The sequence below is a fragment of the Equus caballus genome, chromosome 10 (genome assembly GCF_041296265.1).
Source record: "Equus caballus isolate H_3958 breed thoroughbred chromosome 10, TB-T2T, whole genome shotgun sequence".
NCBI lineage: Eukaryota > Metazoa > Chordata > Mammalia > Perissodactyla > Equidae > Equus > Equus caballus.
In genome coordinates, this window is record NC_091693.1 from 19,268,586 (window position 1) to 19,295,598 (window position 27,013).

At 53.7% G+C, this 27,013-nt stretch overlaps 3 protein-coding genes and 1 long non-coding RNA gene across 17 annotated transcripts in view; 1 reads left to right on the plus strand and 3 right to left on the minus strand.

Moving 5' to 3' along the window:
- The window catches only part of BCAT2 (branched chain amino acid transaminase 2), a 15,090-nt gene extending 12,741 nt beyond the window's left edge, over positions 1-2,349 (minus strand). For 2 of the 8 annotated variants that reach the window (XM_005596383.4, XM_070224678.1), the window contains exons 1-2: positions 2,235-2,349; positions 1,635-1,791 (exon numbers count right to left, since the gene is read on the minus strand). Coding sequence is in view for 2 of the 8 variants with exons in the window: in XM_001489378.5 (XP_001489428.1) it covers positions 1,181-1,204 (24 nt within the window). In the remaining 6 variants the exon portion in view is untranslated. Of the gene's footprint in view, positions 1-1,079; positions 1,379-1,634 lie in introns of those variants that run through there. The other 6 variants (XM_001489378.5, XM_070224676.1, XM_070224680.1 and 3 more) reach the window with 5 other exon arrangements.
- The window catches only part of LOC138915938 (uncharacterized), a 4,407-nt gene extending 1,709 nt beyond the window's left edge, over positions 1-2,698 (plus strand). Inside the window, exons 3-5 of the long non-coding RNA XR_011422445.1 lie at positions 516-636; positions 1,045-1,218; positions 1,453-2,698. This is a non-coding gene — a long non-coding RNA (uncharacterized lncRNA). The remainder of the gene's footprint in view (positions 1-515; positions 637-1,044; positions 1,219-1,452) is intronic.
- HSD17B14 (hydroxysteroid 17-beta dehydrogenase 14) lies at positions 2,687-16,897 on the minus strand. Its single transcript, XM_023650074.2, has 9 exons — positions 16,380-16,897; positions 15,877-15,915; positions 15,411-15,493; positions 14,783-14,849; positions 11,821-11,912; positions 3,906-4,010; positions 3,592-3,659; positions 3,380-3,476; positions 2,687-3,283 (listed from the first exon to the last, which is right to left on the minus strand). Exons 1-9 carry the CDS (start codon positions 16,465-16,467, stop codon positions 3,110-3,112), a joined length of 813 nt encoding a protein of 270 aa, XP_023505842.2. The 5' UTR covers positions 16,468-16,897; the 3' UTR covers positions 2,687-3,109.
- The window catches only part of PLEKHA4 (pleckstrin homology domain containing A4), a 23,193-nt gene continuing 13,055 nt past the window's right edge, over positions 16,876-27,013 (minus strand). For all 7 annotated transcript variants that reach the window (XM_014729679.3, XM_005596386.4, XM_070224666.1 and 4 more), the window contains exons 15-20: positions 26,488-26,587; positions 26,340-26,416; positions 19,151-19,312; positions 18,165-18,223; positions 17,654-17,766; positions 16,876-17,306 (exon numbers count right to left, since the gene is read on the minus strand). In XM_014729679.3, the coding sequence (XP_014585165.2) occupies positions 17,044-17,306; positions 17,654-17,766; positions 18,165-18,223; positions 19,151-19,312; positions 26,340-26,416; positions 26,488-26,587 (774 nt within the window). In that variant the 3' untranslated portion in view covers positions 16,876-17,043. The remainder of the gene's footprint in view (positions 17,307-17,653; positions 17,767-18,164; positions 18,224-19,150; positions 19,313-26,339; positions 26,417-26,487; positions 26,588-27,013) is intronic.

Below are 27,013 nucleotides of genomic sequence, written 5' to 3' on the forward strand. Positions count from 1 at the left end.
AGGACTGCCGCCGCCACAGTTCAGGACTGTCCTCCCATCACGGCCCAGGAGTGTCACCATTAAAGCCCAGGATTGTCACTGATAGCTTAGCACTATCCTCTACATGTCAGGACTGCCCTGAGAAGAGTCCCCGTCGCAGTGGAGGGCCACCCTTGTCTCAGCCTGGGACTGTATCACAGCCCCAAACTGTCCTTGTCACCGCCCAGGATAGATCCCGTCACATGTAGAACTGTCCCATTGGAGCCCAGAACTCTCCCATCACAGACCAGGACTGTCCTACGACAGCCCAAGACCCTCCACATCACAACCCCCAGACTGTCCCTGTCACCGCCCAGGACTGCCCCATCACAGCCCAGGAGTGTCGCCATCAAAGGCCAGATTGACCCAGTCACAGCCCAGGCCTGTCACCATCAGTCACCGGGACTCCGAGAAAGTAAAAATCGAGCCTGTTATCCATCAGATAAGAGTCCCAGATAAAGTCAGGTGCAAAGTTAACAAGTAACCCTTCTCCCAAGGTTATGCTGCAGCTGTCAAGAGTAAAGACTTCCTTCCTTGAGTTCTTGCTGTTTCTTTCCTCACTGAGAAACCTTGGCTGTATTCATAGACTCCTGGAAACTGCTGGTTGACATCCGATCAGTAAGAACGGACTGTCCCCCTCCCTCTCTGGAACATCCGTCCCTTTGATAATGAGAAGCTGCCTCGATTGCCAACTCCCCGGGTGCACAGCTTCTGATAAGAGGTTTTAGGAACACAACCTCCCACATCTACCTTAATCTTTAGTTCCAAGAAAGTATGGTCTCGGGTCCAATTCCCAGTCCAGCCCTGAGGCTGAGCGCGGTGCCTTCATCCTGGCCCCGCCCCTCGAGGTCCTGGGGGTCTGATCCTGGCTCCCCCACAAGCTGACTCTTCATCCCCCTACCCCAGTCACGTGCCTCTCCCGTTACAGTCTCCTCCTCCATGTTTCCCTCTTCATACCTCCCATGCGCGTCCCCTTCCCACCATTTACCTCCCCCTCCCCCCATCAAGCCTCGTGCTCTTTTTCAGGGAGCCCCCTCCTCCTCGGCGCCCCACAGCGGAACCTGAGCGCCGGAGGAACGGCTCCAAGCCGGACGAGTGGTCCTCCCGGAAGTGCGCCTTCCCGCGGGGTTCCCCTGCCCTCGGCGCGGGGCCGCAAACCCACCTGACCCACAGAGGCTGTTGCCATGGTCGACGTGGCGGGTAACTGTCCTCTCCCCGGACGCGGTCCCGAGGAAAGACGTCCCGGCCACGCCCCGCTCACAGCCCCTCCCGCGGGATGGCCGCCCGCCCGGCCCCCAAGGCGGGCCCGGCCTCCCCAATTATAAGGCGCCTGCCCGGGGCCGGGCTCTGCTGCAGAGCGCATGCGCTGGAGCCCGTGCCGCGTGGGGGGGGGGGTGGAATGGAAACCCACCCTCTTCCCATCCCCCCACCCAGGATCCTTTCCCGCCACGGTGATACAGAGCGAGAGAGCCCGTGCAGCGGTCCCCAAAAAGGCATTTTAATGGATACTGTCATGAAGCGCTAAGGAGGAGAAGCAGCCCAAGGTAAAAGAGTGGAAAGGCCGGGGGCAGAAACCTCCGCACGTCTCCATCCCTTAGAGAAAAAGAAAAGCTCACTAGATTTGTCGGCGGGCGCAGATCCCATGGAAGAAGGCACAGATGAGAAAGGACCCCTCGGAGGGTGGCAGGTGGGGATGAAGGGGTTGCGGTCAAACCCTGTTTAAAGGTAGTTTTTGTTTCCAGCGAGAAGAATTATGTGTATTATTCTTTGTACCTGTTTAAGACATCAAAACACACACGGTTCACCAGGGCTCCTTGCAGTCTCTTTCCTCCGTGAGGCCCGAAAACTTTCGATACCCAAGCGCCCCTCATCAGTGAGCCTCTAAGAACAGCCCCGGGAGCAGGATTTCCTGGCTATGCCCCTTCCTGAGTGACACCCCAACTTCAGGACCCCCCGAGGCAGAGGGAGCCAATTACAGCCCCTCAGGATCCCTCTCATCTCTAGCAATTCAAAGCCCGCATCCGTGCCCCGTATTTGGCACTCCTCGGTCACGGTGCCCCCAAAATCTTCAGTGGTCAGAGTTCCCTCTACTCCCGCATCCACGTGACACCAAAATCGTGTTCCTGCTGAATCCTCAAAGGCCGGTTCCTCGGCCATTGTGCCTCCGTAATTCTACCCTGGGACGTTTTGCCCCCCAAACCCTGTCCCCGGGTCACCGTCCCCCAGCTCGAACAGCCACAGGCAAATTCCGATCCCTCCCGCTCAGGGCGTCGCCCAGATTTCTTTCTTCTTCCCCAGCCCTCCTCCCCCAGCACCTAGCCTGGGGCCAAGGGGGTGCGGCGCCCACTGACCGCGCCCCTCCCACTCGGCCAATCAGCGATTGCCGCACACCCCCCGGCGCGGCCAATCCGCAGCAGCTCTGCAGCTCCACCCCGTCGCCTGGGGGACTTGCCAGGGACTGGACCCCCGGCCCCACCTGGGGAAATCCAGGGTCCTCGCTTCCCTTGCCGAGGAGTTCACGCCCCCCAGTTTCCTCCTCCCCCAAACCCAAGAGTCCCCACCCGAGCCTTCTCTTCCCTTAGGACTTTTGGCTTCGGCCACCCTCCTACTATACAGGCAGCGATATCAAAATAATTTTCTTCGAAGGGCCAGGAATAAAGACGAGGCCTTTTTGCGTCAATTCCTCCATTATCTTTTAATTAGAGTTTAATGTACTCTTCCCTGCGGGCCTTTTAATTAGCGCACAGCCAAAGCCGACCAGCAATACTTTTCCCAGGAACCCCTGGAGACCGGCTCCTGCTGCAAGGCCTGCCAGGAGTTGAAGTCCCTTGGGTGGAGGCCACGCGTGGGAGCGCGTGGGGCGGGGTCCTGGTGTGGCAGGACCCATAACGGGTGAAAAGTAAATGGAATGATGCCCTCCGCCTCCGGGCTGCAAATTGCTTTATGGGGCCCTGTGGGGTGGATTGGCACATGGGAAGTGGTAACATCCGGAGGTGCACCTGAGCGGCAGCGGGTAGAGGCTGGAATTTGGGAGACTGAGTTTGGGGTGGGAGAGTCCTAGTCAGTGAGGCCCAAGTGGAAATGTAGGCAATCAGGAAGGCATGGTGGGGGCCTCCACTGGGGTGCCCCGCCTGGCCTTGCGCCCATACCCCAGCTCCGCACCCCCGGTCACAAACAGCTCGATCCCTGTGCAGAAGTTGGCTTCAGACGCCAGGAAGACGGCGGCAGCCCCCACCTCAGCTGGCTGGCCCATGCGGCCCAGGGGCTGGGGAGAGACAAGGCAAAAAGGAGGTCAAGGGGAACCCCCTTTGCCACCCCCCAAGCCACCCCCGTAGCACCTGGCTGTGGCCCCCACTCCCACCTGGGCCAAGGTGCCCTCTCGGACGGTGGCGGCGGGGTCAGGCGTTGAGGCTGCCAGCTCCTCCCACAGTGGGGTCCAGATGTTTCCTGGGGAGATGCTGGGGAAGGGAGAAGAGGGGATCAGGGACTTCAGCCGCCAACACTGCCTCTCAGGCTCCCTCCCAGTCTTCCCAGTTCCCCCAGGGGGTTCTCAGCCCACTTGGAGCTGCTCACCAGTTGACACGGACGCCATATTGACTCTCATCCAGGGCCAAGGCTTTGGTCATGGCTGTAACTGCGCCCTGCAGAAGACGGACAGATGGGGAGAAAGCTCAGGCCAGGGAAGAGAAGGCTCCTCCCACCCTCTCCTCCCACCCTCTCCTCCCACCCAGGGGACATCAAGCAGGGGCAGCAGAATGGGAAGTCCTGCCCTCCTGCAGGCTTCGTGGGGATGCACCAGGCTCTTTTTCTGGGGAGACACAGGTTATTAGGCCTCAGGGCTGAGGCCCCGAGCCACCAGCTAGGGAGTGAAGGAAGGGGCGGGGTACCTTGGTGGCCACATAGGGCACCGCCTGGGACTGGCCAATGGCCCCGACGAGGCTGGAGATGTTGATGACGTTCCCCCGGCTTTTCCGCAGGTGGGGGAGGGCGAGCTGGGGAGACAGGAGGCAGAGGAAGCACCCCAAGGCCCCCGGATCCCCTCCAGCCCCATGGAAACCCAACCCGAGGTCTGGGACGACAGGCCCCCTCCCTGACTCGTCCAGTAGTTGATCTGGGGGCCTTGTAGGGACAGCATGAGAGCTCCAGCGCACACCTGCTGGAACTGGTCTGCCCCAGGGTCTCTGGGTCCCAGCGCTCGAGGAGTCTCTCCTTGTCTTGAAGGGACTTTTTTCTTTGCCTCTTCTACTGCCTGCCTCACCCCCTCTCCCTCCCTCTCTCTTTCTCTCTCTCTCTCTCTGGGTCTTTGATGTTACTCAAACGCCTGCCTGTATCAAGATAGGAAAATGCAAGATGGCTGCATATTTTACAAAAACAGGAGGAAGCTCTTCTCTCCATGGAGGGGAAGATGGTTGCTCTGAGTTTCAGGGAGACCTCTGTGGTCAGAAAGTGATGGCAGAGGGCCTCCCGAAACGCACCCCATATTCGGCCGACTTCTCCCCTTCAACTCCCCAGCTCCCTGGAGATCCCTAGACTAACTCTCTCAGCTCTCTCCCTCTCCTGTTCCCACCCTCCCTCTCCGCCTCTCAGTTCTTTCACTACACATGACCTTGAATAAATTCATGTTTTATCATTCCCCCACTAAAGAATTATGAACCAAGCCTGCTGCCCTAAGGGGTTCTCACAGTGGGGATCAAAATTAATTCCTGCTCCGGCTCACCCGACCAGCCCTTTCCAACCTTCTCTACTTGCACAGAAACAGCCTCTGCCCCATTCTCAGTGCTTCAACATGCCCTGAGTATTCCAACCTCAGGGCCTTTGCACTTGCCCTTCTCTCTTCTTGGAACACTTTTCCAGAGATAGCCATGTGACTCACTCCTAGAGTGACTGACCATCCCGGCATGCCTAGGACTGAAGGGTTTCTGGGCACATGGGACTTTCAGTCTGCAGTTTCGGTGCTAAACTGGGACAGTCCAGGTAAACCCACTCCCCCAGCAACTTCAAATCCTGTTCAAATCTCACCTTCTCAGGGAGGCCTTCCCTGACCATCCTATTATTTTTTAATTTTGGGGGGAGGAAGATTGGCCCTGAGCTAACATCTTTTGCCAGTTTCCTCTATTTTGTATGTGGGACGCTGCCACAGCCTGGCTTGATGAGCAGTGTAGGTCCACACCCGGGAGCTGAACCTGCAGACCCCGGGCTGCCAAAGTGGAGTGCACAAACTTAACTACTACACCACCAGACAGACTGGCCCCCGACCTTCCTATTTAAAATGGCCACCTGCCTACCCCGGGTGCCCATCCCATTTCCTGATTCCTTTTCTCCCTGGCACACACCCCTTCTGACACACCATCTATATCTTTCTTACTTAGTAAAAATAAGATACCAAAAGATTATCTTTTGAATGAATAAATTAATTGAGCACCCACTATGTGCCTGGTCCTGTTCTCAGCTCTTTACACCAATTAGTTTATTTAACCCTCACAACAAGCCCAAGAGGTAAGATGGATAGCCCCATTTCACAAGCAAGGAGACTGAGGCACAGAAGGGTGACTGACACTCCAGTCACTCACTCACAGAGGGTCACGTGACACCCGACAGAGCCCAGATTGGCGGGCTGGGTGGTCTGAGACCAAAACCCACACCACGAAGAATTTCTGACAACTCTAAATGCTAAGAACTTTAAGATTGGGGCAGGAGTGAGGGGAGCCTGTCGCCTTGGGGGCGGATTCTAATGCTCCAGCCTCCTCCTCGGGGACCACCCCTCCTTCATCCCTTCTCCCCTCGCTCCCACCAGCCCGGAAAATGACCAGGGGCTCACCCAGCCCCGCCCCCAGGCCCTGCCCCTCCCATCCCAGCCACTTAGCCCCACCCAGCCCCGCCCTGCCAACAGGAGACCCACGAGGGCTGAAACAACGGTTCATTCATTTGCCACCAGCCTCCCAGCACTGGGCACACAGCTGGCGCTCAATAAATATTTGTCCCACACTCCCTGCGGCCCCTTCCAAGCCCTCCTTCCAGAGCCCTCCAGCGCATTCCTTGGCGGGCGTCCTCCCCCACCTCCTAAGGTCACACAGCACCTAGTGTAGCTGGCTGGACTCTCACTGACCTGACTCTCCCTCCCCGCCTCCCTTCCCCGTTCTCCTGCTCGTCCTGACAGCCTCACTCGGGCCTGACTCCGTTTTTCCTCATGTTGGGGTTCCGGGGTCTGCTTCTCACTCTCTTAGCTCTGCTGGGAGAACCCCACCGGCACCTCTTAAATCGACCCGGCACCTCTTAAATCGACCCGCCACCTCCTTGGGCGTCTCCATCTCAATGTCTCAAGCGTAAAACTCACCCCACTATCGCCCCCCAAAACCTGCCTCTCTCCCTGGTTCCCAGCCTCAGACGTGGGGCCCACACCCAGCCAGCGTCTCAAGCCAGAGACCTGGGAGTCTTCCGGAGCCTTCCCTCAGTTCCTTGTCCCATCCCATCCATCGCCCAGCCCCAGCCATTGTGCCTTCTCAGGATCTCTTGAATCTATACATTGCTCTCCACATCATTCAGTCCTTCAACAAACATTCACTGGAATGAATTATGTGGCAAGGATATCGCAGGAAACTAGACAGGGAGAGGTTTCTGCCCTTGTGAAGCCCATGTTCTGTGGGGGAGGCAGCAGTAAACAGATACATGGGTGCATTATGGAATGTGCCAGAATGTGATCAGGAATATGAAACAAGACGCAGGGCAGGATGAAGGGATGGGAGTGTTGGGCTGGGTGCAGTTTCAAACGGGGAGCTCAGGGAGAGCTTTGAGAAGGTGACAGCTGAGTGTTTTGAGTCCATGTGTGAGCTTAGGGGATGTCTTGGAGAAGACCATGCCAGGCAGAGGGAAGAACAGGTGCAAAGGCCCTGAGGCAGGACCAAGCCTGGTGTGTTTGGCGGTGACAAGGCCACTGTGGTGAGAGGTAAGGTCAGAGAAGGAACAGGGGCCAGATCACGTGAGGCCTTGAAGGCCATGTCTTCTCACCTGTATAAACAGGACTGTCTCTTACTTCTGGTTTCCCACCCCCACCCTTTGCCCTCTGATTTGTTCCTCATACAAGAACCAGAGTGATCTATTAATATTAACAATCTGTTGGTATTAGTGGGATCACATTGCTTCCTTGCTCAAATACCTTCCATGGCTCCCTATTGCTCTTGAGATAAAGACCAGATACCTCAGCATGGGCCTCAAGGCCCCATGTGATGTGACCTCCCAACACCTTCCTGCACCACCCCCTGCGCCCACTCCACTCAGCCCCCCAACAGCGCCAAACTCTCTCTCACTGCCAGGCCTTTGCACAGGCTGTTCCCTCTGCCAGGAGCACCTGCACCCCCCATGTAGCCACATCAAGGATCCACTGGACTCATTGATCGGACTCTCCCTACCCGCTCCCTTCCTCTGGACACCCCACCTAGAAAGCCACCTCCCACCCCCTCCCCTAGTTAATGCTGTTCACCTTTCACTTCCTCCAGGAAGCCTAGCCTGACCCCCAGAGCCGGTGTCCCTGTCACACACAGCCCAGGACCACACCCACAAAAACTCATCTCTGCGTGCCTTTAGTAACACTGGCTGCCCCACCACTAAATCTCTACAAGGGCAAAGACCACATGTGTATCCCTAGCACCTAGAGCCTTCCTAACGCTCAGTCAGCATTTGATGAACAGACGAATGAATGGATGGGTCTCTAAAAACCGATCCAGCTCTGTGCCTCTACAGTTGACACTCATGTGTTCACACACCTTCTGTGGATCCCTACTGCCCCCAAGACCCCATTTCTTTGACTACAGACATATCCCTAATTCCTCCATTGTTTTCTCTAGCCTGGGGAATCACAAACTTTGGCTTGTGTCAGAATCTGCCAGGGAAGCCAGAGAGCCAGAGATTCTGATGGAGGAGGTCCGCGCTGGGGCCCAGAATCCACATTTCGAGCGCTTCCAAGGGATGGTGGTGGTGATGCTGATGATGCTGATGGTGGTGATGGCGATGATGATGGGGATGATGGTGATGATGGCAATGAAGGCAATGACAATGCTGGCGATGATGATGATGGTGATGACGGTTATAATGCTGGTGATGGGGATGATGGCGATGATGGTGATGGTGGTGGTGACGGTGGTTACAATGATGATGGTGGTATTGACGATGTTGGTGATGGTGATGACGGTAATGATGGTGATGAAGGCAATGACGATGGTGATGATGATGATGGTGATGATGGCAATGATGGAGATGATGGTGATGGCGGCGATGATGGTGGTATTGATGATAGTGGTGATGATGATAATGACGGTGATGAAGGCAATGATCATGATGGTGGTGATGATGATGGTGATAATGATTATGACGGTGATGACAGTGATGATGACGGTGATAATGGCAGCAAAGTACACATGTTGACAGATTTCTTTGCAACAGGCACAGTTTCAGGTGCTGGGATAGAGGTACAAACAAGCAGACAAAAATCTCTGCCCTCTGCAAAACCAAATGCAACGAGCAGACCTTGTCTGGAGCCTCGTGTGAACAAACCAACTGTGACAAGCCATTTGGAAACAACTGGGTGAATTTCAATAGGTCTTGAGTAGTAAATAGCATTAAGAAATTACTGTTAATTCTATTAGGAGATCTAATGGCAGTCTACTTACGTTAAAAGTCTTAATTTTTTTTTCGAGGAAGATTAGCCCTGAGCTAACGTCTGCTGCCAATCCTCCTCTTTTTGCTGAGGAAGACTGGCCCTGAGCTAACATCCGTGCCCATCTTCCTCTATTGTATATGTGGGCTGCCTACCACAGCATGGCTTGCCAATCGGTGCCATGTCCACACCGGGGATCCGAACCGGTGAACCCCGGGCTGCCAAGAAGTGGAACGTGTGAACTTAACTGCTGTGCCACCGGGTCAGCCCCTACAAGTCTTAATTTTTAGGAGATGCTTACTAAAGTATTTGGAAATGAACTGTCATGCTGTCACAATATACTTTGTAATACATTGGCAAATATATCCATATATATATTTATGTGTGTGTGTATATATATATGACATAGCAAAATGTGAATAATTGTTAAATACAAATGATGGATATAGGGTCATTTGTTATACCACTCTATTTTTAAAATTTAAATTAAAATTAAAAGTTAAGGGGCCAGCCTAACAACTGTTGCCAATCTTTTTTTTTTCCTGCTTTTTCTCCCCTAATCCCCCTAGTACACAGTTGTATATCTTAGTTGCAGGTCCTTCTAGTTGTGGCATGTGGGACGCCGCCTCAGCATGGCCTGACCAGCAGTGCCATGTCCACGCCCAGGATCTGAACCAGCAAAACCCTGGGGCGCTGAAGCAGAGCACGTGAACTTAACCACTCAGCCACGGGGCCGGCCCCTGTGCCTGGTATATTTTAAGGGACTTGTGAGCATATAAATTGAATCTTATTCAATTTCCAGAACAACCCTGTGAATTAGGTACTACCACCAGCCCCATTTTTTAGATGAGAAAACTGAGGGGCAGAGAGACTGAGTAACTTGCCCGATGTGGCAGGTACAAAGCGGCAGGTAGGCCCCGGATCTAGACCCTTCATTCCTACGTGTGGCTTCTGTACCAGCCACTCCCAGGTCACAGAGTCAAGTAGTCCAATAGGGAGAGGTGGGGACTGGGGCACAACGGGGAGCTGGGCCACAGATAGCCGACTGTCGTCCTGCCCCATGGTCCAGCTGGCCAACTTGTCAAGAGAAACCAGAAATCTGGTTGTTTATGAGAAATCTCTCTCTTTTTAAGTGCTAGCTACTAACGAGAGAGAGAAATACCCTTTCCAGGCTGTGGCAGATGTGGGTCTTAGTGTATGACAGGCCAATTTCAGAAAGCACACAGAAACCGGAGGCAGGAACAGGGTTTACCGGTCCAGCAAATGATTACCCAACTGCCCGGGGACAACCTGCTTGGATCTGCGGTGGGATCTCAGGCACCTGAGCTTCCGCATGCTGGTGACCCCTGGCCCACTCCCAGGGCCCTCCACTCTCTGTCCACACTTGCTTTTCTAAGCTCCTCCACCTTCAAGCTGGTGAACACCAGGCTGATGTCTCCAGGCCTGGCCCCGCGGACTCAGCAACCCGACGTGGACGCCTGGTGGGCCTCTCCCACTCCACGAGCCCCCCAACCCGCCTGCTCCTCCCAGGCTGCCCCATGACCGTGCACGGCGGGTCTGTCCGGCCAGTGGCTGGGGACAAGGATGGGGGAAGCAACCAAAAAAACCCACTCCTTTCTTTCTCGAGTCCACCCCCTCATGTAGTCTATAAGGAAATTCTGACAATTCTACCTTCAAAACAGATCTGGAATAGGAACCACTGCTCACCACATCCACGGCCGCCAGCCTGGTGGGATCCGACCTCACCTCCCGCCTGGACCCTCCGGCCACCGCCTCCCTGTGCCCCTGCGTCAGCCCTCGCCCCCGGGCTGTCCCCCCATGCGGCCGTCAGAGGGCGCCGGTTCCCACCTACAGCCACTTTGCAGGCTCCCAGCTCACTCAGGGTCCAAGCAAAACCTTCTCCGTGGTTTACGAAGTCCCAGATCCTCTAGGCCCCTCGGATCCCTTTCTGCTCTCACCTCCCACCCACTCCCCCTTGCTTCAGTCACACTGCCCTCGTCGCTGTTCCTCCTACATGCCAAGCATCCCAGGGCCTTTGCACTGGCTGTTCTCCTGCTGGCCCGCTCTTCACCCCACACCTCCTTGGGGTCTGACTTAAATGCCACCTCTCAGGGAAGCCTTCCGACTACCCCACCGTGTCTAAAAGCTCAAAAAAAAAAAAATACATTTTTTAAAAAAACCCTCATCTGGTAAAGATGTCTACTGAATTATTTACAGGTGAAATATGATGTCTGGGACTTGCTTTCAAATACACCAGCAAAAAAAACAAAGAAAGAAAGAAAGTGAGTGGACGACAAGAAGCAAGAATGACAGAATGTTGGTCATCGTTGGCTCGGGGCCTGACGGGCACGTGCGATTCAGCACGTGATTTCCCCTGCTTTCACACATGCTTGCAAAATGGTAATAAAGTTCCATAAAACAGCATTTGCACTCACAAATGGCTCTTTCTCCCCTTTCTTCCCTCCAGTTTTTTGCACAGCATTTAGCACCCATTGCCACGACAGCCTACATTCACCGGCCCTGTCTGTCTTCCCCACAGGACATCAGCTCCCCAGGGGCAGGCATGTTTGGGTCTCTTGTGTTCTCGGCTGGATGCCCAGCGCTTAGCACATTGCTGAACGCTCAATCAATATTTGTTCAATGAATGAATGAATGAAAAAAGCGCTAAGATGAAAAGAAACAGGCTGTTCGGATAGAAAATGAACGTGTCTGTGCAGGTGCCCCAGCAAGGACAGTCGGGAAAGGCATTTCTAAAGAGGTGACATTCGAACTGAGATGACCAGAAGGAGGAGTTCCGGGAAGACTCTGAGGAAGGGTAGAGGGGGTGAGGGGCCGCTCTTCGATCCTAAGAGCTATGCGCTGGGCGGCAAAGCTGCACCCCCGTCTCAGTCCCTCCCGCCATGTTCTTCACATCCCCCATCACTACCACACCACTTGGGAAGGTTCTAGAAGGTTCCTAAGAAGGCAAGCGACTACACAGGTAACTTGTGTGGGATGAAGAGATTTGGACCCGTTTCTTTTCTACAAAGAAAGGAGTCCTTTTGGACTAAGATCAAACCAAGGCGCAGAAAACATTTTGCTCTCAGAGTGGGTCTGACCATCTCACTGTCAGGAGGCCACCCGGGCCTGGCCGCCGGGGCCCCAGCCCTCACCTTGGTGAAGGTGTACGTCCCCAGCAGGTTCAGCTCCAGCAGCTGCCGGAAGCCCTGGGCAGAGGTCTCCTCGGGCCACTGCGGCGGTGGATCTAAGGGTTGGGGTGGAGAGAGAGAGGGGAGAATGAGGGAGCCCCGCGGACAGGAGAACGCGGAAGGGAAATGGGGATGGGGGTGGGAGGGGCACGGGGTCGGGGGAGCAGACAAGCAGGTCAGGGATCTGAAAGGAAGGGAGGCTGCAGAGCGGCTGATAAAAAAGCAGTCTCGGGGGGCCAGCAGGCCTGGGTTCAAACTTCAGCCCTGCCACTTCCTGCTGCGTGGCCTTAGGCAGGTCCCTTTGCCCCTCTGTGCCTGTTGGCTCCTCTACAGAATGAGGATAGCACCTTGTTTTCGGGCTTGGAAATTTCACGGGTCAATATTTGAGCTAGAGACTTAGTACCATAATGTGTTTGTTAAATACACAGAAAGAATGGCAGGCTGGGGGTGTGGGGTGGGGGGGCCAGAAAAATGAACATTGGGAAGGAGCTGAAAAGCTAGGACAGTGAGAACAAGGAGAAAAGACAGACAGTGGGAAGGGAGCAGCCTGCCTGCTCCAAAGGCCTCAGGAGAGGAGCGGGTGAGGGGACAGAGGTGGGAAAGCAAACAGAGAGCAAAGAGTCGGGGAAATAATGGGCCACTCCTCCCCAGAGACCCGGGCCGTGGCCTCGCTTCCTTCGAGGATCTGCTCAAGCATCTTCAGAGAATCCACACGGCATCCAGATCTTCTGTCCAAAACAGCCCGTGCCATTCCGTGGCTCCTCAGTCAGCTTTATTTTCCTTCACAGCCTTTCTTCCTGCCCGACACGCCAGTACATACAGTGGTTCTCATTATTCAAGGCAGTCACGGTCCATAAAGTCCCCACGAACACTGAGTTGGTGAAGCCACTGGTCCCAGGGGAAACATGTACACATACTATCATATAAGAATATGCACACGGTACGGACTGAACGTCTGTCCCCCCAAAATCCGACTGTTGAAATGCTACCCTCCAGTGGGAAGGTGTTAGGAGGTGGGGTCTGTGGGAGGTGACAAGGTCCTGAGGCTGGAGCCTCCTGATGGGTTTAGGGCGCTTAGAAGAGAGACCCCAGGGAGCACTGTCGCCCCTTCCGCCACGTTAGGACACAGCGAGAAGCAGGCCCTCACCAGACACCCAGGCTGCTGGTGCCTTGATTTCGGACTTCAGCCTCCAGAACTGTGAGAAATACTCGTCTATGGTTGAAGCGCCCCGGTCTGTGGCGTTTGTGTGAGAGCAGAGAGAACAGACGAAGTCAGCACATGCAGGGGGACATACGCATATAGAGAAACAGAGGGGGCCGGCCCGGTGGGGCAGCGGTTAAGTGCGCACGTTCCGCTTCGGCGGCCCAGAGTTTCACCAGTTCGGATCCTGGGCGCGGACACGGCACCGCTCGTCAGGCCATGTTGAGGTGGTGTCCCACATGCTACAACCAGAAGGACCCACAACTAAAATATACAACTATGTACTGGGGAGATCTGGGGAGAAAAAGCAGAAGAAAAAAAAAACAGATTGACAACAGTTGTTAGCTCAGGTGCCAATCTTTAAAACAAACCAAAAAAAAGAAACTAATATATAATACTGTACACCTGAAGTTTACACACTGTTATAAGGCAATATGACCGCAATAAAATTTTTTTTTAAATGCAGCCCAGAGAGGGTGACCCACTTGCTCAAAGCTGCCCAGCCAACAAAGCAAGCTTCTCTCTACCACAGCCTTGCCGTGTGACCTCCGTGCAATCAGCTCACCTCTCTGAGCCTCGGTTTACTAACATGAGACCTTCTTATGACGGGCAGTCATTAAGCTGATGGCAATTTCCCTTGGAAGCCACCACACTAAGCCCTATAACCACGTGCTGTGAGCACATCTTCACAGTCGTCGGAACATACAGACATACCAGTATGTCTGGCTCGGATCCCCAGTGCCCACATGGCACCGCTTGGCAAGCCATGCTGTGGCAGGCGTCCCACATATAAAGTAGAGGGAGATGGGCACGGATGTTAGCTCAGGGCCACTCTTCCTCAGCAAAAAGAGGAGGATTGGCAGCAGATGTTAGCTCAGGACTAATCTTCCTCAAAAAAAAAAAAAAAACCACGAAAAAGAAAAAGAAAAAAAGAAAAGCAATGCGGGATATGAGGAAGCCATTTGGTTTAAAACTAATTCGACCTTGACCTTGTTTTTCCAGAAAGGCCTGAAGCGGCCCGTCCAGCATGCATCGCACACCTGCTTTAGACATTTACAACATCCCAAAGCAAAGAATGTCGTCTTGGTAAAGATAGGGATGGGTGCGCCCCCCATATTAGCATTTCTTTAGAGATAAGCATTTCCTTCCAGAACCTAAGGGTCAAACTGACCAGCTTTGCCCATCTTGTGACCACTGACCCGCTGGGCTAGCAAAACATCTTGTGACTGTAGGAAAAGAGACACTCCTGTCACATGTGATGTCTGTTCCGTGTCCCAGGACGGTGGTAACCACACTGTTTACCTACTTCTTTGGGGAGCTTCCTTCCTCGGAGAAGGCGATCTCCTGGGCTCTATGGTCTTCAGATTAACTCATATATCAGCTCACCCCGATTTTGATTTATAGAGCGAATATTTGCCTCCACAAGCCTGAGCACTTTCCCTTATTCAGTCCTTGTAGCAACCCTGGAATGAGGTCGATCTTCATTCTCATTTTAAAAATGTAGAAACTGAGGCACGGCGAAGTGAGGGCAAAGGTCGGGGCATGCAGCAGGGGGGGGACAGGGCCGGAGTTGAAGGCCAGGCATGGACGATTCCACAGCGGCCCTCTCCTGTCCAAGGAGACAGAGGGGGAGGTGCAGAGAAAGGGGAAACTGAGGAAGGGGTGGAAAGCCAGGAGGTGGGTGGACACTCTGGTGGAGAATGGCCCTCGGGCCTCACAACTCACGGTAGCCAGCGTTGTTGACCACACAATCCAGGCGGCCGAAACGGCGGACGGTCTCAGAAAGGAGAGTCTGAGGACAAAGACGTCTGTGAGGGAGCGGGGTTGGCCTTGTGGAGCCCACGATCCCAAAGCCGGGGGGGGGGGGGGGGGGGGGAGGGGGAAGCTGGAGTCACAGAGGGAACAGGAGCCAGAGCAAGTGGGGGACCCTCTGCCCCCCAAATCACCAGGCACGGCAGGAGAAGTGACAGGAAGCCATGGGTGCCAGAGACCAGAGCGATATTGACTAAAGGGAAAGGACAAAAACCCTGAGCCAGGAGAGGGAAAACTCTTACAGAAGGAGACCCGCTCTGAGGAAGCTTTTTGTTGCAATCCTCGTGACAGGTGTGACAAGAGCTTTGCAGAAGTGGGAGATAAAGGAGAAGCTTCCCAGGAGACACAGGACCTGGCCAACAGAATCAAGGAAAGCCCGGGAATGACACTGAGCTGAAACCTTTGGGATCAGTACAGTTTAGCCAGGAGAAGAGGGAAAGGTAGAGGGAACAGCCTGTGCAAAAGCCCAGAAGAGAACAAAGTGAGCGAGAGAGAGAGAAACTGCTGGAGATGGGAAGTAGGGACAGAAGAATACGCTTACCCTCACATCTTCCTCCCGAGTCACGTCACAGAGGAGAAAGACAGTTCCAGGAAGCTCCTGCTCCAGGGCCCGGCCCCCAGACTCTGCAGAGAGAGGGCAGAGGGGTGGAGGGACAGGACTCCTGGGTCTGGGGAGAAGGGGCTGGGGACCTGGACCCCTGGGTCTGAGGGAGGCGGGGCTGAGAGCCAGGACTCCCGGGTCTGAGGGAGGAGGGGCTGGGGCCCACAATCCCGGGTCTGAGGGAGGCGGGGCTGGGGACCTGGACCCCTGGGTCTGACGGAGGAGGAGCTGGGGGCCAGGACTCCTGTATGTGAGGGAGGAGGGAATGGGGGATGGACTCCTGGGTCTGAGGGAGGAGGGACTGGGGGCCAGGACCCTCGGGTCTGAGGGAGGAGGGGCTGGGGCTGGACTCCTGGGTCTGAGAGAGGAGGAGGGTAGGGGTGAGGACTGAGGGACCCACACTCACCGTCTTTGTCGCAGATAATCACTTGGGCCCCGCTTTCCACTGAGAACAGAACAGGTTACCGCAGCACAGGCCTTGGGGAAGGCCTCTGCTGCCCTCTTGTGGGCATCTGGAGTGGGGACTATCTCCCTCCCTGCTCCCTTTGATCCCTAAGTCTCATGATGATCCCCTGGATCAAAGGGCAGAGGCCTTGACACATATTCTCCTTGGCTGCTCCAGGGGCCTGCTGGGGCTCCCAAGCCCCCATCCCTGGGGTCCAGAGCAAATTCTAAACCCGCAAGAGGCATTCCCCACCCACCCGTTTTGTAGCTCTAACCGAAACCCAGGGGGAAGGAAGCAGCGTTTGGGGACACGCAAAGAGCTCAGGCCCCAGGCTACCCCTTCATTAGCATCGCAAATTGGGTTTCGTGCGATGGAATCTTGCCTCCTGTACTGAAGCCCTTCTTCCCACATCCATTAGCCTCCAGGATCCCTCCAATATTTCCAGCAGCCAGACCCCCTCTCACCGAAGGCTCGCACGATCCCGGCTCCGATGCCGCGCCCGCCCCCTGTCACCACGACCACCTTCCCGGCATAGCGCGTTCCCGTGGCCATTCTGCCTCAGTCTGTCTCTCCCTCTGTCGCTCACTCTGCGCTTCTTTCCACCTCCAAAGTCCGGGAAGGCCGAACCACAAATAGGGGCTGGACCCTGGAAGCCCGGCCCTGGGGGGGGCGTTGCCAGGAAGACCAGAAGCCTGGAAGTTTGGCCCCAACCCCCTCCTCCCTCAAACCCAGGAGTCCGGGACCCCAATGCCCTCCTCCCTCAGAACCAAGATTCACGGCGTCCGGCCCTCTCCTCCCTCAGACCCAGCAAATGAGGCCCCCAGCTCCCTCCTCGCTCAGACCTACAAGTCCGAGGTCCCTGTCCCTTCCTCCCTTGGGACCCAGGAGTCCAGACTCCAGCTCTGCCCCTTAGAGACCCCAGTGTCACAACCTCAAACAGACAGAGAGAAGGCTATTGACTAAAAGTTCAAAGTTTTAATCCGAATTTGGACAAGTGTTGGGAAAACCAAATTTCGGCCACCGGAGGGGACTAGATCACGCCCCCAGGTGCCCTGAGTGGCTCCAGATCTCGGGCGGTACCTCCAGGCCACGCCCTCACGCTCCGATTGGCTGCCGCGCTTGGGCGTGTCAGAAGCTGGACTGCAGCAGCGTGACCCGCAGAGGCCACGCCCCCTCGTCTTGCGTCAGGGCGGGAGGGGCGGCCCCAGGGTCCCACGTGGACTCCCAGGAGGCGGGGCCTGCGCCACGCCCACTACCTCGGCGGGAGAACCCCGTGGAGCGGGAATTGGCCACCCGAGGAGATCGTGGCGGCGAGGACACCTGGGGCGTGGGGTCTGACGGAGGCGGCGGCGCAGGGGGAAGAGGGTCTCCTCGGGAGTCCAAATTTCCCCCTAGAGAGGACGAGTGGGGAATGAGAATGGCAAACTTTGGGATTCGGGAGTGCAGACCCCCAAGGCCTTTCCTCTCTTAGACCCAGGAGTCCAGGCCCCCAGCCACCTCCTCCCTCAGACCTAGGGAGGCCCACCCCTCAGTACCCTCCTCCAGATCCAGTAGCCCTGGACCCCGATGTCCTCCTGCCTGGGATCTAGAACTTCCAAGGCCTGTCTAGCTCCTTCTTCATCAAGACAAAGGATTCCCAGCCACCCTCAGACCCCTCCCCACCAGCACCTAGCATTCTGGGCCTCTGGCTCCCTCTTCTCTAAAACCCAGGAGCCCAGGGTCCCCAGCCCCTCCTCACCTGTCATCATTCTGTGCCACTGCGACGCCTCAGCAGCCAGGGCTTGCGAGAGGCTAAGGACTCGCTCCCGGTGACCTTCGGATGTCGGCAAATAAGGGGTGGTGTTCCTTGGACTAGAAAAAAAGAGATCGGGGGACGTGTACAATTATATAATGCAGCGAGGCCCGCGGTGCTGCGCGTGTCCTTCTGGGAGTTGTAGTCCCTAGCACGTGTCTTTAAAGGACTTTAACCATGGCGCGGCCCTTATAAAAAGCCCGCGTGCATTATGGGATTTGTAGTCCAGTCGTCCTTAAACTTCACCAGATTTCCCGACCCAGGGGCGGAGTTAGATACCTACCCAGTTTTGCAGTTTTGGCAAATGCAGTTCTCAATGCGGATCTAGGGCTTTCTGAACTAGAACAGGTTCTGCGACCTGCACTTCAGTACTCAGGAGACATTAATAATCACGCTTCTCCCTTCCCCTTTGGCAAATCGATTTCCCAGCTCCCTGCCCAGCCCTGGAATTGCTCACCTGCTCCAGGACCCGGAGCTTCTGAGCCATTTCTGGGCTCCAGAGTGTCCTGGGACCGCCTGCAAAGGAACTGGGGCATTAGATTTCCTCGTCTGGAAGTCCTCACGTTCTCATTTTGAGGAGGAAATGAAGGGGGCTCAGAGAGGGGATGAAACTGCCCCCAGAGACACTGACAATGATTAACTTTACATGCACTCCTGAAAAACAGCGAGGTTAAGAAACTGCCCCCGTCCCCCACACACGCCCTTTTGTGCTCTGGAAAACGGCTTACTTCGAAGAACCCCTGTTCTCCTTATGACTTAGATAAGACTCAGACGACTCCCCCGCCCCTGGTTCACCCACGGCAAGGCCAGAAACAGGCCCTCCAAATTCACATTCTTCATCTCACAAATGATTCCCAGAACTGTCTCCCCAAAACTAGGTAGACACAGAGATAAAAGTTTGGTGTTCAGCTGACTAAGACGCCGCCCATTACAAAATCAATCCCAACCGGAAAATCACGCCACCTATGACTTGTCTAATTGCTCCCCAGAAAAGTCTAAGATGAAACCATCCTGCCGAGACGCTCGGATCTTCAGATCTGGGGTGCTCCCCCCACTACAATAGCATGAATAAAGTCGATTTCCCTCCTTGCTCAAAAGAAAAATGATTATTTTTTTTGCCTTTGATAACACATAGTAGCTGAAAAAGAAAAACTGGGCTCCTAATCCAGACTCGTGACCCCCATCCTGAAGGGAGAACGCTGGTGAGGTGGAGATGTTGGCTCTGTCCCCCTCCTCCCCTCACCCCATTCCCCACCGCGAGGGAAGCCAGGGTGCTGATTTCAGCACAGGTGCAAGCTGGGGTGAATCTGGAAACCCGATTCTGGGTAAGGAGGTAGGGGACGTCCCCCTTTTACAAGGAGAGAAACTGAGGCTCTAACTAGGAGCAGAGGACCCATTACCACTCCACCCACCACCCCACTTTGCACTCCCTGTTCCCCTCACCCTTTGTTCCATGTCAGGCTGGCGTCTGGCTGGGGACAGCGCCCTGCCCAGGGTGAGGAGCCGAGGCGAAGCAGGGCGAGGGAGCGGCCGGCCACACTCCTGGTTTCTGCGTATTCTCTCCAGCTGCTCCTGAGCACTCATCCTCGGCCGGGCCACCGGGGGCTGGGGAGATGAGAACACCTTGAGATCCGAACCTTGCGCCTCCCCTTTATGTCTTCCCTGAGCCTCTCTGCCTCCAGTCTTGCCCTTTCTAGTAAGTCCACCACCGGACCTTGGAGGGGGTCTTTCTACACCCACCGTCCCCTCACTGCTGGCATCCTCTCATGGCCCCCAAGAACCCCCCAGACCAAAAGTGTTCGAGGTCCTGTGTGGCCTGTTCCCTACCCACCTCTCTGGCCTCAACTCCATCAGCTGCCCTATTTGGACCCAAAGACCGAGCCTAACAAACACCTACACCTCCCTAGATGTATCAAGCTTCTTCACACTAGTAGTCAGGACCCTGGGTGGCTTGTGTGGGGGATCAGAATTTGCCACCCCAAAATGTATCTCTTCTCCCTGCTTATTTTTAAGAACAAAATTCTCAAAAAGAAACTTTGACCTTTCCCCTAACTGCCTAAAGGAATTTAAAATAGAAGGCATGCCAGGACAGGCCACCACCATAGATAACTCTGAGTATGGTAGACAGGGAGGATCCCTGCTAAGCCCATTTTTATCAAAGTTCTCTCTCTCTCTTGGGTCACATTGTCTATCGATGGCCCAGCAAACATTTGTTTACCAAACATTTGCTTTTCCATCTCCATGTGAATTGTCTTCCTCCTCTTTGAAGTCTCAAATCACTACCCCCAACATCCTCCTTTGTCTTTAGCTGAGATTGGTATTTAAGGTGGTGGCTTTCCCCATTTTGGCTAGTTACTCAGTTTTCCTGGGCTTTTCCCATGTATTCACGTTATTAAACTTTGTTTGATTCTCTCCTGTCATTCTGTCTCATGTCAATTTAATTCCTAGACCTGCCAGAAGGACCCAGAGGGCAGAGGTATAGTTCCTCCTCCCCAGCACTTGTGATGAAAAACAATTCTGAGTCCTCTTGACAATGACAAATGGAGGAAGGGGATGCATTACCTAAACGGTCGAGAGGATCACTTTGGGTTGGCCTTGGCTTCCAGAGCTCTCTCTGGCCCTCAAAACCAGAGAGAAGACACACTCAGGGAGAAGGCCATGTGACAATGGGCGTCGTGCTACCACAAGCCAAGGAACTACCGGAAGCTAGGAGAAAGGCCCAGAACAGATCCCTTCCTGGCATCTTCAGAGGGAGTGTGGCCCTGCTGACACCTTGATCATGGACTTCTAGCCTTAAGAGCTTAAAATACAAGAGGGTAGAGATAAATCGAAGAAAACAATATTCACCAAAAAGAAACCAGAACTTGAAAATTTGGGAAATTCTCAGCCTATCCATATTGCAAAAAGTGAGAGCACATGCTCTGGAGAGAAGACCAAGGGTGTGGCTGGACAACCTGTTTGCGAAGAGATTAGGCATGTGACATGTGGAGTCCATGAATCATCTCAGCAGAAATGCTGCCAGCTTGAACTGAAGGGCACAGAGAGGGGATGAAACAAAGGAAAGCTGTCAGACTTCCGGGGTGCTAGAGGCAAGGAACGGGGCGATACGGTTATCCAGCTGCTAAGATGTGTTATCCTTCAGGAAAGGGGGCAATTTGGGAACAGATGTGTATACTGGAAAGACTGTACATGACAGATGGAGTTACGCTGCCACTAGTCAAGGGAATACCTGAAGCCTGGAACAGACCCCCCCCCCCCCAGCACCTTCAGACAGAGGACACCCCTGCTGACACCTTGGTTTTGGACTTCTAGCCCATGAAACTTCGAAAGACAGCAGATGTGTTGTTTAAGGAAAAAAAAAAAAAAAGCCAAAAATCAGAGGGAGGAGAACTCTTAGCTGCCGTCTCCAACTAGAAAATTCTGGGGAGACAGGTTGGATCAGCTCCTTATTGTGGGACCAGTCACGGCAGTTTACCCACTTACTCTGATTTGGCCACTCTTGAGTCACATGTCCACCTATTAAATAAGTAATGGCCCCTGAGTATCGGCTGTATGTTACTTCTTCACAGCAGCCAGATCATCGGCTAGACAGCCTGCTGTCACGCAATCCCAACTGTTACACATCCACTTGTTTTGAACGTAACCCAAATAGGCAGAGAACTTTAGCTATCTACAGCCTGCCTGATCTGAACGTTCCACAAAACTGTGCCTAACATCTGCTCGCCATCGATAAGATAAACTTGTGGGGGGCCAGTGGCGCAATGGACAAGCATCTGACTAGGACCAGAAGATGAGATAAATTTGTAGTTGTAAAACACCCCAAGACCAGTGCTGTTCTCTGGAGCTCTCCCGCCCAGAGACTCCCCACAGTGCTGTGGGGCAACAACACCTAGACCTTAAGCCCATTCTGGGATCTCCCTCTCTCCTGAGATTTCCCTTGCCACCCACCCCCTCTTCCCGTCTGGGCAGTGGCCCCCAGGCAGTAACCTCTGGAAGGTCTCACGCTGTGACGGACTTCTCCCACGGGCAAACCCGTCAAAGTGTGGACCAAATAAAGCCCGCGTGTGCTCCTACCACAACGTGGTCATATAATTTTCCTTGCTCAACTCTGAAATCCCTGGAACTCGCTACACACCCGCTAAGCTCTGGACAGCGGCAGCCCCCGGAACCACGTGGCTGAGGGGAAGGAGGAGCAATGGCCAAGATCCGTGTTGTTCGGAACCGTCGCAACAATCCAGATCCTTGACAGACACCCCTGAATATTATAAAGTCCCTCCCTTCCTGGGAAACGGTTGATTGCTTTGTATCCACAGTAAGAAGTAAGCACCAGAGACGCTTTTAAATCTGTTTGATGGAGCAATCGCCACGCACCTCAACGGGCTCTTGAAAGCCAGCCAATCCGGGATGAGCCCGTGTTTTACCAGCCAATCAGCAACAGACACACAACTCCCGCAGCTCGAGGTCCACCAATCCCTAAACACGCCTGGCTCTGAAAGTCCACCAATCAAATAGCGTGAACTCCACGCTAATTGCCATCAGCTCTCTGCTTTGCTGGGGGAGACTGTGTCGCCCAAGAATAGGTCTGTCTGATTTAAGCGAGGAATAAGTTCAGCTTTGTTTCTGACCTCTTTCTTTAATACCTCCACGGTTCCGTCTGTTTGGAGTACCGTTTTCTGCATGGCCAAACCCTTTTTTCATTCACCCAGACTCAGCTTACCTTTTAACAGGCTTCCCAATGCTCTGAGTCCCCGCCGTGAAATGACTTAGGCCAGTCGGATACGCACGAGGACTGCATTCGTGCCTCTCCGCCCTCAGACTGCAGAATCAGCTCTGATTCACGGCTGGGTCCCCAATACCTTCCACAGGGCCTGGCCCCTAGGAGACCTCAGGAAATGCACGGTGAGCAAATGAAGGAATTTGGGGTTTCTTCCGGCAATGGCCACATCTAAAAGCTCAGGCGGAAGAGGACAGGGGCAGCTCCCTGGCCCTTCTGACACCCTACTCGGATTGGTCATTTGCTGATGTCTTTGTAGGCATCAGAATGGTCCTGTTAAGTCCATAAGACATATTTTTCCCGCAGGAACCCTTTGCCAGCTTCTGGATGAGGGAAGCCACAGAAAAATAGGGGTTATGATGCAGAAGGTCACTACAGAGCAAACTCAGCTCAAAAGTGTAAGTCCTTGAAAACAGGGACTGGTCTGGGGACACAGCCTTGTGGGGCCTGGCACTCAAGAAGGGTCTGAGACGATGTTTGCTGACCTGAATTGAACAACCTTTCAGTTGGCAGAAGTTCTGGAGGCCAGAGTTCTTTGCTCCCAAGATACCATGTACAGTTGTATGGGTTGCTCACTGCCCAAGGGCTGAGCCCTCCACTGGTGCCAAGCTATGTTCCACCCACGCAGAAGGGGCACCTGTCTCTAATTCACAAAAAGGCATCCTGTAGATTAGCAGAGGCTCTGGCTTCCTAAATCCCCACCTCAGTCTGAATATTCACACCAGCTGTCTGCCTGCTTCCCCATTTGGCGAATTCTAACTCATTCTTCAAGGTCTCTCCGCCTCCAGGAAAACATCTCCAACGTGCCCAGGCTGTCAGGGAGTTGTCCTCTGGAGTCCCCCAATGCCTCGTGCTTTCACCATCACAGAACACAATTCCCTCTGTTCTGATTGTGTCTGAAGCTCCTCGATGCCTGGGATCTGGCCTGATTCAGCTCAGGAACCACAATGTCCAGACAAAACCCAGTACACAAGAGGCCAGGACTACAACAGCACCAGTGAGAATAATCGCAAACAGGAAGCTCCGAATAATTAACGTATTCAAACCTGAACTCCCCTCCTTCCCCCGCCCCTCTCCTGCCTGGTAACTCCATTCCTCCAAATGCCCAGGCCAAGAACCTTATGGTCATTCTCCACGCCTCACACCCCATCTCTAATCTGCCAGGAGATCTTGTTGGCTCCACCTTCAAAATCAGCTCCCCAAATCTCTTATCTGTAACTCCAAAAAAAAAAAAAAATCCCAAATCTGAAAATGGACATTTGACATTTGTTTTCCTAAATCTGGTGCCAACATCCACCTGGTCCTATTTACGTCACATCACACACGAGGTATCTTGCGGGTCATATTCACTGAGATGTCCCAGCAGACGCTCCACAGCCCTGTTCCTGAAGCCATCCTACTTCCTCAGCTCTCGGAAGGGACAGATGTTTCTCTTGCCTCTTTTCACCGTCTTGTCTTCAGGCCTATCTTTGGCTCTTTTTATTTTTTCACACTGGCAGCCAAGCTAACATATGTTGCTAATCTTCTTTCTTTCTTTTTTTTCTTCTTCTTCTCCCCAGCGCCCCCAGGTACATAGTTGTATATTGTAGTTGTGGGTCCTTCTAGTTGTGGCATGTGGGACGCCGCCTCAGCATGGCTTGATGAGCGGTGCCATGTCCACGCCCAGGATCCGAACCGTGAAACCCTAGGCCCCCAAAGCGGAGCTCGTGAAGTTAACCACTTGGCCACAGGGCCGGCCCCCAAGACCCTTTGCCAAGGAGCAGATGACACAGCCTAAAACTGTATGAAGGCCACCCGCGTCGTCCCCAGGGACTCCCCCTCCTAGCCCTGCCTGAGACATCCACCTCCAGCTTGATGACGGCGCTGATGGCTCGACCAATGACCCCTCTCTCCAGAGTCTCAAGCCACCAGACGTCAAGAGCCGTGATGGCATGTGTCCACTGAGCTGTCTGGCTTCTTTTGTACCTGGATGTGTGACATGATGTTTGACTAAACCTTTTCCTTAGAAATAAAAAGTGCTTGATACGTATAAATCTATTTTATTCCACTCCGACTCGCTCATTCCGTAGCTCATTGCTATATCAAAAAAACTTACAACGTTTAAATTGAGATGTTATTTAGAGCCTTTATCCCATTGAGTAGGAATAGTCAGACGTTTTATTGACGAAATGTTAACGTGTTGGACTAAGGGGGCTGCGCCAGACGCCGCTTCAGCTTTTTTATAACACACTGTAGACGCACTGTTTGATCTGTCTAGAATCTGCAAAGTTTTGCATTTTGAATTTCGTCTGGTCCCAAGGGTTTGGGATAAGGTGTGAAGCCAGGTATGTCTCGAATCCGACTGCCTCTCAACCCCTCCACTTCTAAGTTAGCGGAAGCTACTTGGTCTCTGCCTCCTGGACGAGCCCAGCCCCGGCCCCCACTGTCTCCCCACACGGCCACCAGAGGGCGCCCGTTCCCACTCACGTCCCTCTGCTCAGAACCCTCATGGCTCCCTTCCTCCTCAGAGTCAAAGTCCTCACCTTGGACCAGAAGGCCCAGCACCATCTGCCCCCATTACCCACCTGTCCTCACATCCAGCCCTCTCCCCATGACTCGTTTACTCGGTTCCAGCCTCACTGCCTTTCTTTCTTTTCCTTTCTTTTTTTTTTTTTTTGAGGAAGATCAGCCCTGAGCTAACATCTGCTGCCAAGCCTCCTCTTTTTTTGCTGAGGAAGACTGGCCCTGAGCTAACATCCGTGCCCATCTTCCTCTACTTTATATGTGGGACGCCTACCATGGCATGGCTTGCCAAGTGGTGCCACGTCCGCACCCGGGATCCAAACCGGCGAACCTCCGGCTGCCAAAGCAGAACGTGTGCACTTAACCGCTGCGCCACCGGGCCGGCCCCCACACTGGCTTTCTAGCTGCTCCACCAACAGGCCAGGCCCGCTCCTGCCTCAGAACCTTTGCAAAGGCTGTTCCCTTTGTCTGTCACACTCTTCCACCAGATATCCCTAAGGCCCCCTCCCTCCCCTCTTTAGGCATCTGTTCAAACATCACCTTTCCAGACCAAGCCACTTACAACTGCACGCCTTCTCCAAGCTTCCCACATCCCCTTACTGAGTCCTTTTTCTACTTATTCAGCATTTACGATGTATAAAATAATGTACAGTAAGGTGGTCGTTCATTATCTGCTTCTGACACCCAGTAGATGCCAGATCATAGGGGAAGGGGTTTTTTTTCTCATTTTGTTCGTGTTTGTGACCTCAGCGCCTAAACAGCTCTATGAAATAGAACTTTCTGCGATGACGGAAATGTGCCATATCTGCACTGCCCGACAGGGTGGCCACGGGCTACGTGTGGCTCTGGAGCACTTGAAATGCGGTCAATGTGAACGAATTTTTAATTTTATTTCATTTTAATTCATTTAAACTTACAGAGCCACACGTGGCTACTAGCTACCTTACTGGAGAGCAAAGAGGATATTTAATACATATTTGTTGAATGAATAATTGATAAATGAATGAATGAATGGAGTCCTTACTATATCCAGATACTATTTTCAACCCTTGATAGGCATTCATCTAGTCTGGATCCTCACATCAGCTCTGGATGGCAGATACTGTGATTAGCTCCATTTCGCAGATGAGAAAATGGAGGCACAGAGAGGTTTAGTAAGTGACCCAAAGTCACACAGCTTAGAAGTGGCAGAGACAGAATTCAATCTCGACCCTCTTAACAAATCGTCTTCTCTCTGCTCTGAGGTATGGCCTTAAAACTTCCCTCTCCCAGTGTTTCCCCAAGAGTGGGGGTGTCTGTGGCAGTCAAATGAAAGGGTTACAAGATGGACCTTCGGGGACAAGATGGACTGCCTACCTTCGTTCCTGGCTGTGGGGAAGGGAGGCGGCGACCCTCAGGGCTGGAGGCCCGGGAGGCCCTTGGAGACCCAAGACCTGGAAGGGCAGAACAGGACTTGGTGAGGACAGGGAACTCCAGCAAGTCCCACCCAACCCAGGACACTCACCTGAGCGAGGGCTGGAGAGGTCTCTGTCGCCCCCGGGGGGCCGCCCCCAGTCAGCCTCAGGGGACCGGGGCGAGCTCAGTTCCACAGACTCAGTCAGGCTCTGGAGGGGTCGGGAAAGGGGAATAATGATTATCACTATCATTATTATTCCCATTTTTCAAGCACTTAGCAATTCAGACACAGCGTGAGTCAGATTAAGATTGAAAACCAGGAGCCAGATGACCTGGTTTCAAATCTCAGCTCTCTGCCATTTATTAGCTGTGTGACCTTGCACAAGTTACTTTACCTCTCTGGGCCATATTGCACGTTTGGAAATAAGGATTGAATCCACACATGTAAGGCACTTAGAACAGTGCCTGGCACATGGCAAGGCATTATAAGCGCAAGTTTTATAATGATTTTGTATCTGGGGCTGTGCTGAGCACCTTATCAGCGTTATCTCATGAAATCCCCTCAACAAAGCTATGAGGCAGCAATTATGATCCCTATTTTACATATGGGGAAAGTTAGACTCAGAGAATGAGGT